Genomic DNA, 14060 nt, shown 5'->3' with positions numbered 1-14060 from the left:
TCCCTCGGTTTTTGTGGGGGTGACTGTTACCTGGATTTTCTGCATTTTAGTTTTACACATGCATGAACACACACCCACCCACACTCACACAGACACACACACACACACATAGACACAGGCCCACACACTTTAGAGAAGAAATGCAGAGGACAGATAGCACTGCTCTGGTGTTGGTGGTATAGATGCTGTTGGCGTGGCTTGGTGGCGTGGGGGAGGGCAGTCTTTGGCAGGGTCACAAGCTATTTCCTTAAATGGACTTATGAAAACCATACGGCACTGGGGAAACCACTGGCCCAGACCCCCCCCCCATCCTCCCCCCTTCCCCAAAAAACCTTGACTTGCACACTGTTATTACCCGCCCCCCTCTTCCAAAAACAAACGTCTGTGCCCTCCCTCCCTGTCTTCCTTTCTCCTCCGGAGGAGAACCAGAGGAAAGTTCCATCTCAGTGCAGCAGCAGTGCTGACGGCTGCAGGGAGGATTGGTCGCGGCTGTTAGACTACTTTGCTGAGGAGGAAGCTCCTGTCTCTCCAGAAGAAAAATCCAAAAGCTAGAAAGGAGTGAGGAGAGCCGAGAGGACCAGCCAGGACATTTTGGCCATTCGGAAGGACGCTGTTATGGAAAAGAGGAGAATGCATTGTCCGGTGTGCCCCTGTCTGCTGCTGCTGGCACTGGTCAGTACCTGGTGCCCACTGGGGACTCAGAGCCAGGAGCTCCAGGAGCAGGATGCTATCTGCAATGACGAGGGCTGCTACGCCGTCTACTTCCAGCGCAAGACCTTCCGGGACTCCTGGCGGACCTGCAGGGAGAAAGGAGGCAACTTGGCCACGGTGAAGAAAACCGAGGAGGCTGAGCTGATCCACGAGCTGCTGTCGTCCACGGAGCGGCGTGGGCCGCGCGTCCGCATGCGCCTGTGGATCGGGCTCCAGCGGCAGCCGCGCCAGTGCTCGTCCACCAAGCCGCTGCGTGGCTTCACCTGGATCACGGGCGACCAGGACACCGAGTACACCAACTGGCAGCGCGAAGACCTGCCCAGCACCTGCGCCGCGCCGCGCTGCGTGGTCATGACGCACAACACCGCCGACAAGACCCGCAGCAACCGGGACAACTTCAAGTGGCTGGACGGCTCCTGCGCCCTGGCCGTGGACGGCTTCCTGTGCCGCTTCGCCTACCGCGGCATGTGCTCGGTGCTGGACCAGGAGGGCGGAAGACCGGCGCGCTACACCACGCCGTTCCACCTAATCAGCACCCTGCTGACCCACGTCCCATTCGGATCTATGGCCATACTGCCCTGCCCAGAGGGAACTAAGGAGGACCAGTCCGTCCTGTGCATGCTAAAGGATGACGGCACCGTGGGCTGGTCAAGGGATGCGCCACTTTGCTCGGACGGCCCCAAGAACTGGTGCGAGGTGGAGAATGGAGGCTGCGCGCACCTTTGCCTGAACACGGAAGACCACTACTACTGCGCATGCTCCGCCGGGTACGAGCTGGGGGAGGATAGCCAGAGCTGCCAGGCGATGGACGCTTGCCTTGGCAACCAGTGTGAGTTCCAGTGCGAGCTGACGGCCACCGGCCACCGCTGCACGTGCTCCAACGGCTACCTGCTGGCGCCCGACGGCAAGAGTTGCCTGGACATCGACGAGTGCGATCGGACTCCCTGCCCTCAGGTGTGCGTCAACGCGCCGGGCACCTTCGAGTGCCGCTGCCTGGATGGCTACCAGGCGGACGAGAACGGCGAGTGTGTTGATGTGGATGAGTGCAGGGAGGACAGCTGCGAGCAGGTGTGCGTAAACACACCTGGATCTTTCGAGTGCCAGTGTACCGACGGCTACACCAAGGTACCCGAGGATCCCGTCCGTTGCCAAGACATCGACGAGTGCCAAAACTCGGACAGCTGTCACCAAATATGCCGAAATTACATGGGAGGATTCGACTGCCACTGTGATGAGGGATACGAACTTGAGGATGACTATTACAGCTGCAGGCCATTGCCTGAGGATGCGGAAATGACGTCAACAATGATGCCCAGTGAGTCTCCGGCCAACACTATGGGCCCCGAGACGCCCGACCTCTCCTGGTCTCCCAGAATGCCTGACTGGTTGACTGACCCCACACCTTTGGAGTGGCTGACCGAGTTACCTAATCTCGAGTGGCTTCCCACTGACCTGGCCTGGTTCACAGAGAACCCATCAGAGGAGCTCTCACCAACCCAGGCGCCACACGCCACACATCAGGAAATCCTCACTCCTTCCTTTGACTTTGAGGAGGCCCTATTGGACACACCTTCACAGGTGGCAGAGAGCGACTCCATTGACTCCTATGGGGCGCCAGACGACGTGTCGTCCAGGATAAGGGAAGATGTGGTTTTGGAGTCTGAGGAGGCAGGCGACGGAGCCAGGGCGTCTCTCTCCCCACCGCGAGACGCAGCGGAGCCTGCTGCAGGGGCGGAGCAACGGCCCGAGGGGGGGAAACGGAAGCACGACAAGAGCTGGCTGCTGGTTGCGCTCCTGGTGCCGCTCTGCGTCTTCATCGTGGTGATGCTGGCGCTGGGGATCGTGTACTGCACCAGCTGCGCCGTGGAGCCGCGTGGCAAAGGGACAACAGACTGCTACCGATGGTTCACCGCCTCGAAACCTGCAGAAGCAAGCACAGCCAAGTCACGGGCCTGAGCAGAGAATAGCCCAGAGAGAGAGAGAGAAAGAGAGAGAGAGAGAGAGAGATGTGTTTGCACAGAAACAGTTCGATAAGATGGAGATGCAGGGTTTACACAAACAGTTTCACAAATGGGGCTTTGTTTTTTCCACTGACACTCTCACCTGAAAAAATCCTGTGGAAATCTGAGGAGAGGAAAAGGGTATGGCCCTGACTATCGTTCTTGTAGGCTATCTTTCTCATTAGTTTAATTAGAGAAAAGTACATTTGTGTGTCTGAAATGGGTTGAATTCTTTATTTTCTGTACAATGTACAGACGCCAAATCAGTGATTCTGCATCTCATTGGACAGACTATTGACAACAAAGCCCCCGTGTTTAGATGTAGTGGTTTAAATGGAAAAATAATGCAAAATTGACTGATTTATTGTGAAGTAAACTTTTGTAAGAATATCGCTTTGAAACAATACATTGTATGTGTATCTACATGTTGTTTATTTCTAAACCCTACCCTGCATCCTACCTACAAACAAAAATATCTACTGCAGAATAGTAGGTCTATCTTTCAAGAAGCACCACAATGATCAATGATGTCTTCATGTCCAGAGAAAAGATATTAATTCAAACAAAAAAGCAAATGTGAGACCTTTATAACTCTATTTTTCTGATTCAGTCCTTCCAGGCCTTGAGAGTTCCATATGGAACTTGAAATATGTATGGAGTATTGGCGCCCTCTATCAGCTATTGCGCTGTAATGCATGCAACAGTTATTTGGGTCAAGGGTATAAAGGTTTTAATAGTGAGTAAAACAAAATGGTCCTAGTCCTATACTTGTGTAAAAAATATCATGCTTCACACCCATAGCACTGAAACAAATTTTGTCATCAAAATCTTGTTGTGATTTAAAAAGAAATAACATTTGGTTAAAAAATGAAAACACACGTCTTTTGTTTTTCTTGTCAGTCTCTTAACAGGCAAGTGGAAAGAATTTTGTCACACCACACTGAATGTATGCAGTGATGTGAAGCAGTGAAGCATGACACTGAATGTTCCATCTGGAAACTCTGAGCATATATTTTTGAGATGAGAGGCTGACTTAAAGCTGGTGTAATTTATGCCTCTTTTTTGCTTTCAGTTGTTTTTTTTGATAGAAACAAAACCAGAGAAAATATATAGTAACTTGATAATTTGGTACGGCAGACGTGTAAATACAATGGCAAGCAAATCAAAGACCTCACTGATATCATGGTTTGGTTTGTAGGGTTTTATATGGGTGTGGGTCACCCGAGTTGACCTGAAATGCAAAAGTGAGCTTTAATGTCATTTCTCTTGGCATTTGCATGGTGATGAAACACTGCCATATATATTACTCAAACCATTCGTCTTGTTTAAGTTTTATTTGTGGTAATTTTGTTGTGGTCATATGTCTACTTCCGATGTTTCCTTTCTATACTCCAACAGCTGAATCTATTTAGTGCTCCCTGTGTTACTGCCAGCAGGGGGTTGCCATTTCATTATCAAAAGGAGTTGACATTTTTATGAGCTGGCTGGGTCAGGGAGCTGGCATGGCCTTCGGAGGCGTAACGCCGGCTGCCAGTAGACTCTACTGAGTCAGAGACTGGCAACTCTCTGGAGTGATCATACTTCACCATCATATTTGTGACGGATGGATTTACCTTTAAAGCAACATTATGCAACTATTTCGCCTTAATATAACAGCTTCAACATCAATTTGATTGTAAACTGACTCATAACAGAGAGAATTTCATCCCTGTCACCGCACTACTGGAACTGTAGAAATGACCCTTTTCACTTTAGTGTCATTTATTTTACATGCAGAGCCACCGACAGACTTTCATGGAGCCCTGCAAAATTATGTTAAAGGAGAACCAATAAAGGTGATAAGTGAAGATAAGGTAAATAATAACTCTTGCTTAATGGGACTTTAATAATGATTCTTGCCCAAATGCAGAGGCATTGTTGGAGGGGAAATAATGGCCTATGGTTGCTGTTCAGTGAGTAGGCTTGATCCTTCCTATCTTCACACCCTAAAAGCAGGATAGTGGTCCACATGTGACACTTTTGGCCATAACATCTCATGAGCAAACAAGTATTTTAGGGCTTAAGGCTAAATTTTAAGGCTTAAGGCTATTTAGACATTGAAATATGCGGTGATACCACACTCACAAACAACAAGGAGAATGACATCTTTCACAGTAATTTCCTGTGTATTAGCCGCATTGTGTATAAGCCGCAGTGTTTTATGGCTAATAGTTGGGAAATTATGGTAGTTGACGCGTGCATCACGCAGGCTAGGCCTTTCTACCAACAGATTTCACAATAAGGCAAAATCATTTACATACAGTAGGCATCATTTTTATTCTCTGCTTCTCTGAGGGCCACCATGTCACCTCAGGAATCTAGATCTAGCAGTCAAAAAAAGACAAGAAAAAGCCTACTCAATTGTGGAACTGACAGCAATGTTAGCAATATTATTAGTAGGCTTATGGTAGGCTACAATACCTTAATAAAACACAACTGAATGTGAACTGAGCCTATCTGACTGAGTCTGAACTGAATTATGCGGTGCACATATTTTTAAGCCTACATTTAATGTTAAAAATTCATATTCTAATTGTAGCCTATAATATTCAGAAATCCATGTGAAAAAGGTTTAAGTTTTAATTCTATTTCCTTTCATGTGTTCAACTCACCCGTTTTTGATCACTTGGATTATTCCTCAAATCCTGTAGCCTACTCATCGCTTGTACTCATCCAATATGGCAGCGACCAACGACAGTAATAACAGTATGGCAGGGACCAAAGCTATCAACTCTGGAGGGAAACAATCCCCTACCTCTGCCGAACAGGTAACTTATTAACTGAGATGTGAGCTCATGTCTTTGCACTGAGAAAAAGTTGCCTATCGTGGGCGGTTGCATGTTGTTTTAGCACTTGATGTCAGTGGCATCCCACTACTGCCTAGCCAGATAACGCTAGCTTAGCATGATTTTGCTTGTCCTTGTGATAAAATTCAATGTCTAATCATAACGTGCATTGTCTAATTCTAATGTCTGTTAGCATTAAATACAAGAAATTCCGAGGTAACTTAGTCACAGATTGAGATTGATCGGTCTTGTTCTGTGTAGAACAATATGACGTATCAATATAGGAAACCTCGTAGTCTTTTCTGCTTTCCATCAGCTGGTCGTTACCTTGTAAGACAGGTAGTGGCTGGTTTTCAACGACTTCGCCAGGAACAACGGAGCATGGCCACAAAAGCAGCGGAACTGGAGATGGAAACCAATGAACACAGGTAATTTTGAGAGATCTGTAGTCTCTCTCAAGCATGTCAATCATCAGCTTTTTTTCATCATCAGATGCATGGCTTTCGAATTAAATTAATTGTGCCTAGCGCATTTAATTTGCATTGCCTTACCTTGCATACGTTTAGATAACTGATGTAGGCCTAGGATTGCAGCCTAGAGAACTGGCATGTGGTTACACCCTATGGCCCCCTAGGCCAAATATCAAGAATAGGTTGCATATGCACTAAAAACTTTCACATGTACTTTTTCTTGCATATGTTCTTGAAATTCTTGCGCACACACTACTCTTTCTTGCACATGAACATGAAAAGCTTGCACATACACTACGTTTTCTCATACGAGCGCCTCATACACTTAATTACTGAAGTTACTTGCAATTTCTTTCTCCTTCCACCAGTCTTGTTATCGATGCTCTCAGAGAGGCAGATCCAAGTCGAAAGTGTTACCGGTTGATTGGGGGTGTCCTTGTGGAAAGAACAGTGCAGGAGGTCCTCCCTGCACTTGAGAGCAATAAAGAACAGGTAATAGGTCATTGTGCACCATTCAATTCCTGTAGATTATTGTAGCCCTAACTTGACAAATCTGCAGACATCATCTCAGATACTGACCTCAGTGACATGTAGACATCAGTTTGCGTCTTTGTGTAAGATAGCACTTACCACATAGGGAATGATACTTCAGCAGTTGATTTTTTTTAAAGAATTTCACCCACACATTTTTTGAATGCAAATTGTATTTGAGGTGTTCTGATTTCAAAAGTAAAATTTTATGAATATTTGCATTTATCAAGCTCACATAAATGTTTTCCCACAGATGCAAATAATCACAACTGTGTTATAATTATTTTATTGCTGATGTTTAACATGCAGGTCATTCTTTTTTTTAAATCTTTAACAGTGAGTTTTACAGAAAATGTACAGGAACTATACAGAAAATGAAAATGAAGGGATATACTTTCATATTAGAGTTTTAACTTATTTGCTGTCTGCAAATAAAAATCATCGGGGAGCTTTGACTCAGTTATTATGGCACTGATGTTCATAGTCTAGAGTAGACAGCTGGTTTGTGCTCTCTGGAGGATATGGTCATAAACAATGCTTTTTATATTATACATATATTTTCTATTATCTATTAACATGTGTTTGTGGCTTTCTCTCTGCCTAGATCTCCAAAATAGTTGAATCACTCAACACGCAGATGCAGGCGAAAAGGCAGGAGCTGAATGAGTATCGGGAACGCTTCAACATCCGAATAGTTGGAGAGGAAGAGGCGTCAAACAAAGCCACTGAGGAGAGGGAAGGTGCTGGAACAAAGGGTGGAGGCACAGGGGTCCTAGTGTCCTAGTTCTGAGCCTGACTAATGGACACGGTTCCACATTCCGAAGTAAAGGTGGTCTAGTTTACTCTACTCTTGAGCACTTTTTTAAATGCAGGTTTTGTGAATGACCAAAGTAGGTAATCGTAAGTTAAATGTGAGAAATAATGCGTTCCTATTTAATGCTGAAGGATGTTGTTGTAGGGTTATAGCTTGGAGGAGTTATGTATGCTTAGGAGTGTTTAATGTTTACGTGTAACACACACTCTAGCAGCTCCCTGTATTTAGGGAGTGCACAATGACTGTCCATAACTATGTAGAGTTTAAATTCACAATAAACCATGTTGCAATAAATTCTTTCTGGCTAGCCTTTTGTGTAGCATCTTCTATAACATTGTACAACACAGCAAAATTTGGTAACAGAAAAGAAGAAAGATATATCAGGCCTAGTTTATTAAGTAAACGATGGTCCTGTCACAATGTTGCTAAGGTGAACACATATGGTGTTCTTAAAGTATATTAACTATACATTCATCCCATTGAGATCCTGGTAGTAGCCTGATCAAGAACAGAAGTGATTTCTGTACCACTGAGCAGGTAAAAGGTAGGCCCAAGAGGAGCATTAACCTCACATTCACTATGGCTCAGCAATGGTAGGTTCAATGAAAATGAGTCCACTTGTCCCTCGGCATAGTCCTTGCGCTTACCAGGCCTTTGGAGGTTCCTGATGTGTCCAGAACGCCTCTGCATTGACGTTGGTGAGTTATGAGTACCAGTGTATATCTCTCGATCTGCACAGAGATTATAGATGTAGAAAGATCAGACAGATCCCGTGTTAACAAGTCCATTTGTTTTAACAATGCAGTATAGACGTTTTGTCTTATTTGAAATGATGTACCTCTGATTCTCTGCCATGTGGGGTAGGGATGTGAAGTGGATTGTCTGCTGTTTGGGGGATGTTTGTACTGCGAAGACTGAACTGATGTAATTTTCTGTACAAAGAATAAGAGAAGACTTAGACAATTCATGTAGTTAGTAAATGTATTCAGTGCTGTTACAGTATGTTCACATAATGACTCACCACTCTCTGGGGATTTTGTGGCGTGTGTTCTTGTGGTGCGTTTGATTCCTGTTGAACAATTGGACTTAGAGAGTCCCAGACTGGCTGCAGATTTCTGCTGTTTGTGATTTTGAATCAAAGAGTCAGGCAACATAAAATATTGCACAATACTTTCAATACATTTCAGGTTTTTTACATTTGTTTAGGAGTTGGTTTTGTTTGATTCCAAGTTCAGTTTTTTATAACCCTTCACATTATTTGCACTCTCTGTGACGAGGGGTGAATACATCTACAGAAAGATACATTTACAAACACGAGGTATCATTTTTGTATGCAATACTATTGTGTGATGCTAATATTTGAACTATGTAGACAAGTACCTCCGTGTGTGAGTATTGTCTGTTTTGAGAATTTTGTGCCTCTGTGTCCAGGATGAGTGGGGCTGAGGTTGTCCCTGGCTGACAGGGTAGGTTGCCGCAGGGTTAGAAGAACACAAAACACATTCTGAAGCATGTGGTTTCCCCCCATGGTAATGGTGAACATCCAGGCCATTCCCAGAAAGACCACAGTCTTTACTTGACTCCTGTCTGTGCCATGGGTAGTCCTGTATGGGCAAAAGGACTGAGTCCTCCCCATCCATGGGAATGTAAGGGGCCAGAGCATCCAGGTCCCTGTACCACTTGTCATCATGAAACACATGATGAGAGACCTGGATTAAAACAATCACAAAACTTCCAGGAATCAAACAAAGATGGGTTTTTTTTTTCAGTGGAAATCAGCAAATTTCAAGACAGCAACTACTACTCACGTAAGACACTGATGCTTTCTCACAAAGATGTTTGTTGAACACTGTAGGGCTGTCAGAGAGTCTAGTGTGGCCAGTAGTGTCTTCAGAAAACGGTAAACCACAAACATTTATTTTTTCATTGCTGCCAAGATTTTAGGTGATACTAGATTTGTTCTTATTTTAATTCCCTTACTGGAGAGCAGGGCTGATCCGTTGGCTCGGTTTGCTGTGTCCTGGCCAGCAGTGTGGGCCAGTACAGGAGACACCGTTGTTTCAGGGCAAAGTCCATGTGACTTGAGGGAATATTCCAGCTGCTCCAGAGAAAACACTACCTCTGGTAGCTCTGCATCGCTGTGGTCACACAGAGGAGAAGTGGTCAGAGAGATGAGAGTGGAGAGGAATATGCTCTCACAATTATTTTTCTGTTTTTAATCTTTGAAAATGCAAATGTCAAAAGATAGCTGCACTCTGCAACAGAGAGGGTTGCGCACGCTGAACAGGTGTTACAAAAATGACAAAAATACATGCACGTGTTACTTGCAAGTGCCAAGTTCAACTTTCCATGTCCTTATATACTGTATTTTCTAGGTCTTAATATAGAACCAGGGCTTAAAGCTGTCAGGTGTGGGCCGTTTGAGATTTAAAGCAGATCATTATATAATGGCTTCAAGTTTCTGATAACTTCAGGCACAGCAATTTGCCTTGTTTTAAGCCCTGTAAAACTGGTAGTGTTTCAGACATTTCAGATTCAGTCAACCAAAATTAGAAAGTGTAATTAATATTGTGTAGCCTATTTACTTATTTACATATTTACTTCAGCCTCTCACCTTAGCACGTAATTGATACAGAAGATGGTCTGTGGCTGTCTGGTTTGGTTGTTGTACACCACAGATGCTTCTGTCTCTACCCAAACATATCCTCCGTGCTTGTGGTGTAAGCGGTACTTCCCGGTGACCATCCGTCCTTTGGAAAGCACTGTCGTACACAAAACCTTATAAAGTCATTGTTCAAAACACTGTTAATATTGATTATGAATTTACTCCAGTAAGTAAAATGAATGCTGTAACATCACATTGATAAATAACATTCGATCTTCTGCATAAATTTAAATACAACTGAAACTCATGTCACATAGTAATGTTTATGTAATAAACAACTTTGCAACTTAGTACAAGTAAATGTAAAAAAAAGGACTTTTTAAGACTCACAGCAGATATGTGACTGCATAAGTTTCAAGCAGTCTATGGTATGGTAGTACTTATAGACAGACTGTCCAACGAGTTCTGTATTCTGGAAACCAGTCAACTCCCAAACTCTGCATTTAGGAATGACATGGCAAGTATATATTGCACATTTCATACACAAAGGCAATTCAACGTGCTTTACTGTACATGATTAACAGCAAAATATTGTAAAAGCATAAAATATCAGATAATAGTAAACTAAGTATAAGAAGGCAAATCATTACGGTTCAGTGTAGTTAAAAATATGATAAATTGAATAACACTAAATTAAAATTCACCAACCTGGAGTCACAGGAAGTGAATCTCATGTCTGGGCTGTGAATGCTCTGGAAAGTCTTGTGGTTCAGACCAGCAGGAATATGGTCAACACCTTGCACAGGTAGAGGTTGACACAGCAGCAGAAGGGAATGCGAGGCCAGGGGATGGGATGGCCCCTTAACCCCAGTGCAGTGCAACACCTGTGGTCAAGAGGGGGAAGGGTGTCTGAGGAGTGAAGGTAATGGACCTTACCCAAAGATTGTCTAGTTACCAAGATGAATCATAAAAGAATTCTTCCATAGGAATTCATTCACTGGACCTCCCGCTAGACTCCTAAAGGGGCGTGGCAGTTGCAAACCCTACTGTACATCACAGTGATACCAGAATTTACCCTCTTATGAATCGTCTCGCTTTATCAACCGTCTCTGCCTTAGAGATTCACTAGACGGCAGGGAGTGTTCAAGTCCAATTTGTTATTAGTATTGTTTCAGCAAGCATAAAAACTCAAAATAGGTGGATCTCAAAATATTTGAACATCATGGAAAAGTTCTTTTTTTACCCCACAATTTATTTCAAAAACTCTTTTTATTACACATAAAGTGAAATGTTTCAAGCCTTCAAGCCTAATATGATTACGATTTACAGGTCATGGAAATCAAAAATCCAGAATCTCAAAATATTGGAATAAAGAATTTATAATAAAGAATAAAGAAATGTCAACCTGAGGAAGAGCTCTAATCAAGTAATTTACTGTCAAAACACTGGCAATGGTTTCCTGAGTCTTTAATCTCTCAGTCTGGTCACGGCAATGGATTTTCCACAATATTCATTTTTTTAGATGCACCTGGCTGTACATAAAATACATAGAATAGTTTGCATAACCTGTGAACAGGTACCAAAACAGATAAATAGGTAATAGTATATCTGGTTGCACTCACCGTCCAGGATACTGCCCTCAGGCTTACTGTATTCTTAGTTCTCCAGAAAAGGCTGCACTTCTGCCTCCCTACACTTCCTAAAGTGAGCAGAATACAAACATGTAACTATTTTCCCAATCATGTATAGACCCTTTCAACAATAAAAACAAAAACAATGCTTGAACGTTCTATTTGGGCCCCAATCTACTTCCTCTGCATTAAGATAACATATGGAATGTTAAAAAGGAAGTCTTGTGGGGCCAACTATGATGCTGATAATGGAACTCTCTTGAAAGGGTCCATAAGAATGATATTTCATACAAATGTGTGAAAGTTTTTACAATGTCAGTTTATGAGAATGTTGAGTACTTTTGCACACCTCCTTTGGACAGGTGCGTTGGAGAAGTCACCGACATAAAAAAAATATTAATAATTGCCTGATGAAGGTCATCTGACCGAAACGTTGCAATATAAAGTTTTAACTGCAAATGAAGACAGTCTGCGGGAGCTTGCTACTTTTTTTGACAATGTCAATTTATGCCAGTGTGTGTAATCATATTTACCGGCCAATTTTGCAAGAACTTGTTTGACCTCGTTCTGGTCATATGGGTGCATGATGTCAAACAGGCTTCGGCCAATAAGGTCTACCTATATTTATAAAGAATCATTCATGAACATAGTTGATCTATCAACATTCAAAATAATAAATAAAATATAATACCTTAAAAAAACTATACAAAGAAAGTAGTCAGATGTGAACCTGGTTGATGGCAATGTATTTGTTGACATTCTCTGTGGTGTAGAGAACTCGGCCATCAAGGAAGGTCACAAGCAGAAATCCTTCAAGAGCTAAGTCTAGAAGTCCCTCCTCAAGACAAATAGACGGAATGGCTATAAACAATAAAAGACGTCAACATGTCATAATGTTGCAATGGTATTGAATAGCTCCCAGTTATCAGAGCAAGTCCTACCTCTTTTGTAATAGGGATAGATGGACTTGAGGGGAAGTGGCCTTGCTACATCTATGATGTCCTCAGTGTTTTGTGTTTGCTGGAAGGTTGATGGGCCCAGAAGGGCTCTCACATGCAGGTATCCAGCCGTAAGCCTGATGATACAGGCCTTGTTTAACTGAGCTCCAGTGTTTGGGGGTAAAGGAAGCAGGTCAGCCAACTCATTGAAGAGCTCCCTCTCTCTTTGCCTTCGACCCCGTGCTGCTATGCAAGACTGAGCTCTTTTCCATGCTGTGCTTGTTCTATGAAAGGTTAACAGAATAATCATACCTCTGCCTTGAAATACCACAATCTTTAGACTGTCAAACCCCATTGAATTTTAACAAGAAAAACTGATGACCCCAATAGAAATTTAAGAAACTTAAGCAGGGCGCTCAAGTTTTGAACTTGGCTTAAAGTGATTTGTGGGGTTGGAGTGATGACTGATGGCTGACTGGCGATAATATGCATTATACGTTTTTTTTTTAAGCTTTATTGTGCTATCCTTGACAAGAAGCCGATCTGTATGTCTTCTACCAAAGTATCAAATTAAGTCAATCAATCAAGTTAGTTCACACTCTGCAGTGTCACATATTTTTTTCTGTGAGAGGAAATAAAGATGCTGGTATTAAATGTGGATACTCAAGTTCAAGGAGAACCACTTGATGGGCAAAGGACTAGGTTCCATAACAAACACACCAGTCATCAGAGATTCACGTGAGACCAATCTAGGCACGTCATCGGCCTACCTAAATTTATGGCAAGACTGACTCATTGCTGGCTGGAGCGTCATGATTGCATCACGCCAGCTTATCTACACTGGCTGAGGGGATCTGGCTCTCTGAGATATTATAAGAACCTACTCTCTTCATTCAAACCACAGGAATGCATATTCTGTTTTTTAAACTATTTCATGTGTATTAAAAAGATTAACCTAGTCTTGTATTAAAAAAACATATTTGTATCTCCAATGATGCAACCATAATATAGACTGGATTAAAATGATTACAATAATTGTGTTAGTTATATTCAACTTTGATAATGTATTGACATGTATAAACAACTCAGAAATGAAAAATGTACAATATTCCAATTACTTTAGATTATTATTATATTATTATTATATTTAGATTATTAAGTATAATATTTAACCCCTATGGAATTATGAATAACAAAATTGAGTGTAAATTCTAAAGATCACTCTTTAATATTTATGAATACATTTTCAGACATACCTCTGTTTCTTTGGCTCACTCACTTTCTCGGTGTTCCCTTTCTCATTGTTGAGCTGTCTGTTCAAATAATCTGTCAGAGTGGCTTCAATATAATCTTCAATCATTATGGTCTCCAAACCTTACAGTCAGACAGTACATTTCCATCCTTACTCTGCACATGGCCCTTGGGTATAGAGCAACAAACGTAGTCCTAGATGACAGCCGAGCATAAGTGGGGGCGGTCGCTCCGGGCCCACGACCGCAAAGGGGGCCCACTTTTGGCCAAATCTATCTTGATTA

General features: G+C 42.9%; 3 protein-coding genes across 7 annotated transcripts; 2 read left to right on the top strand and 1 right to left on the bottom strand.

The window, feature by feature from the left end:
- Positions 1-344: 344 nt before the first annotated feature.
- Positions 345-3585, top strand: cd248b (CD248 molecule, endosialin b). 3 transcript variants are annotated; one of them, XM_048269227.1, is made up of 2 exons: positions 345-2320; positions 2351-3585. In XM_048269227.1, exons 1-2 carry the CDS (start codon positions 616-618, stop codon positions 2665-2667), a joined length of 2022 nt encoding a protein of 673 aa, XP_048125184.1. In that variant the 5' UTR covers positions 345-615; the 3' UTR covers positions 2668-3585. The 3 variants fall into 3 exon arrangements, with proteins under 3 accessions (XP_048125184.1, XP_048125177.1, XP_048125168.1); XM_048269220.1 differs by having other exon boundaries at positions 345-2323; positions 2354-3585; XM_048269211.1 differs by having other exon boundaries at positions 345-3585.
- Positions 3586-5080: 1495 nt separating this feature from the next.
- On the top strand, positions 5081-7658 carry LOC125311318 (prefoldin subunit 2-like). Its single transcript, XM_048269242.1, has 4 exons — positions 5081-5518; positions 5876-5964; positions 6375-6498; positions 7142-7658. Exons 1-4 carry the CDS (start codon positions 5429-5431, stop codon positions 7319-7321), a joined length of 483 nt encoding a protein of 160 aa, XP_048125199.1. The 5' UTR covers positions 5081-5428; the 3' UTR covers positions 7322-7658.
- Positions 7659-7721: 63 nt separating this feature from the next.
- hif1al2 (hypoxia inducible factor 1 subunit alpha, like 2) lies at positions 7722-13996 on the bottom strand. 3 transcript variants are annotated; one of them, XM_048269185.1, is made up of 14 exons: positions 13782-13996; positions 12529-12809; positions 12318-12448; positions 12121-12205; positions 11579-11655; positions 10665-10840; positions 10347-10453; positions 9966-10113; positions 9332-9489; positions 9160-9239; positions 8732-9060; positions 8373-8469; positions 8190-8283; positions 7722-8082 (listed from the first exon to the last, which is right to left on the bottom strand). In XM_048269185.1, the coding sequence occupies exons 1-14, from the start codon at positions 13883-13885 to the stop codon at positions 7823-7825; spliced, it is 2127 nt and encodes a 708-aa protein (XP_048125142.1). In that variant the 5' UTR covers positions 13886-13996; the 3' UTR covers positions 7722-7822. The 3 variants fall into 3 exon arrangements, with proteins under 3 accessions (XP_048125142.1, XP_048125146.1, XP_048125154.1); XM_048269189.1 differs by having other exon boundaries at positions 8373-8466; XM_048269197.1 differs by having other exon boundaries at positions 13805-13991.
- Positions 13997-14060: the final 64 nt, after the last annotated feature.

The sequence above is a fragment of the Alosa alosa genome, chromosome 2, assembly GCF_017589495.1.
Source record: "Alosa alosa isolate M-15738 ecotype Scorff River chromosome 2, AALO_Geno_1.1, whole genome shotgun sequence".
NCBI classification, from domain to species: Eukaryota; Metazoa; Chordata; class Actinopteri; order Clupeiformes; family Clupeidae; genus Alosa; species Alosa alosa.
This window is presented reverse-complemented; position numbering and strand designations above follow the sequence as displayed.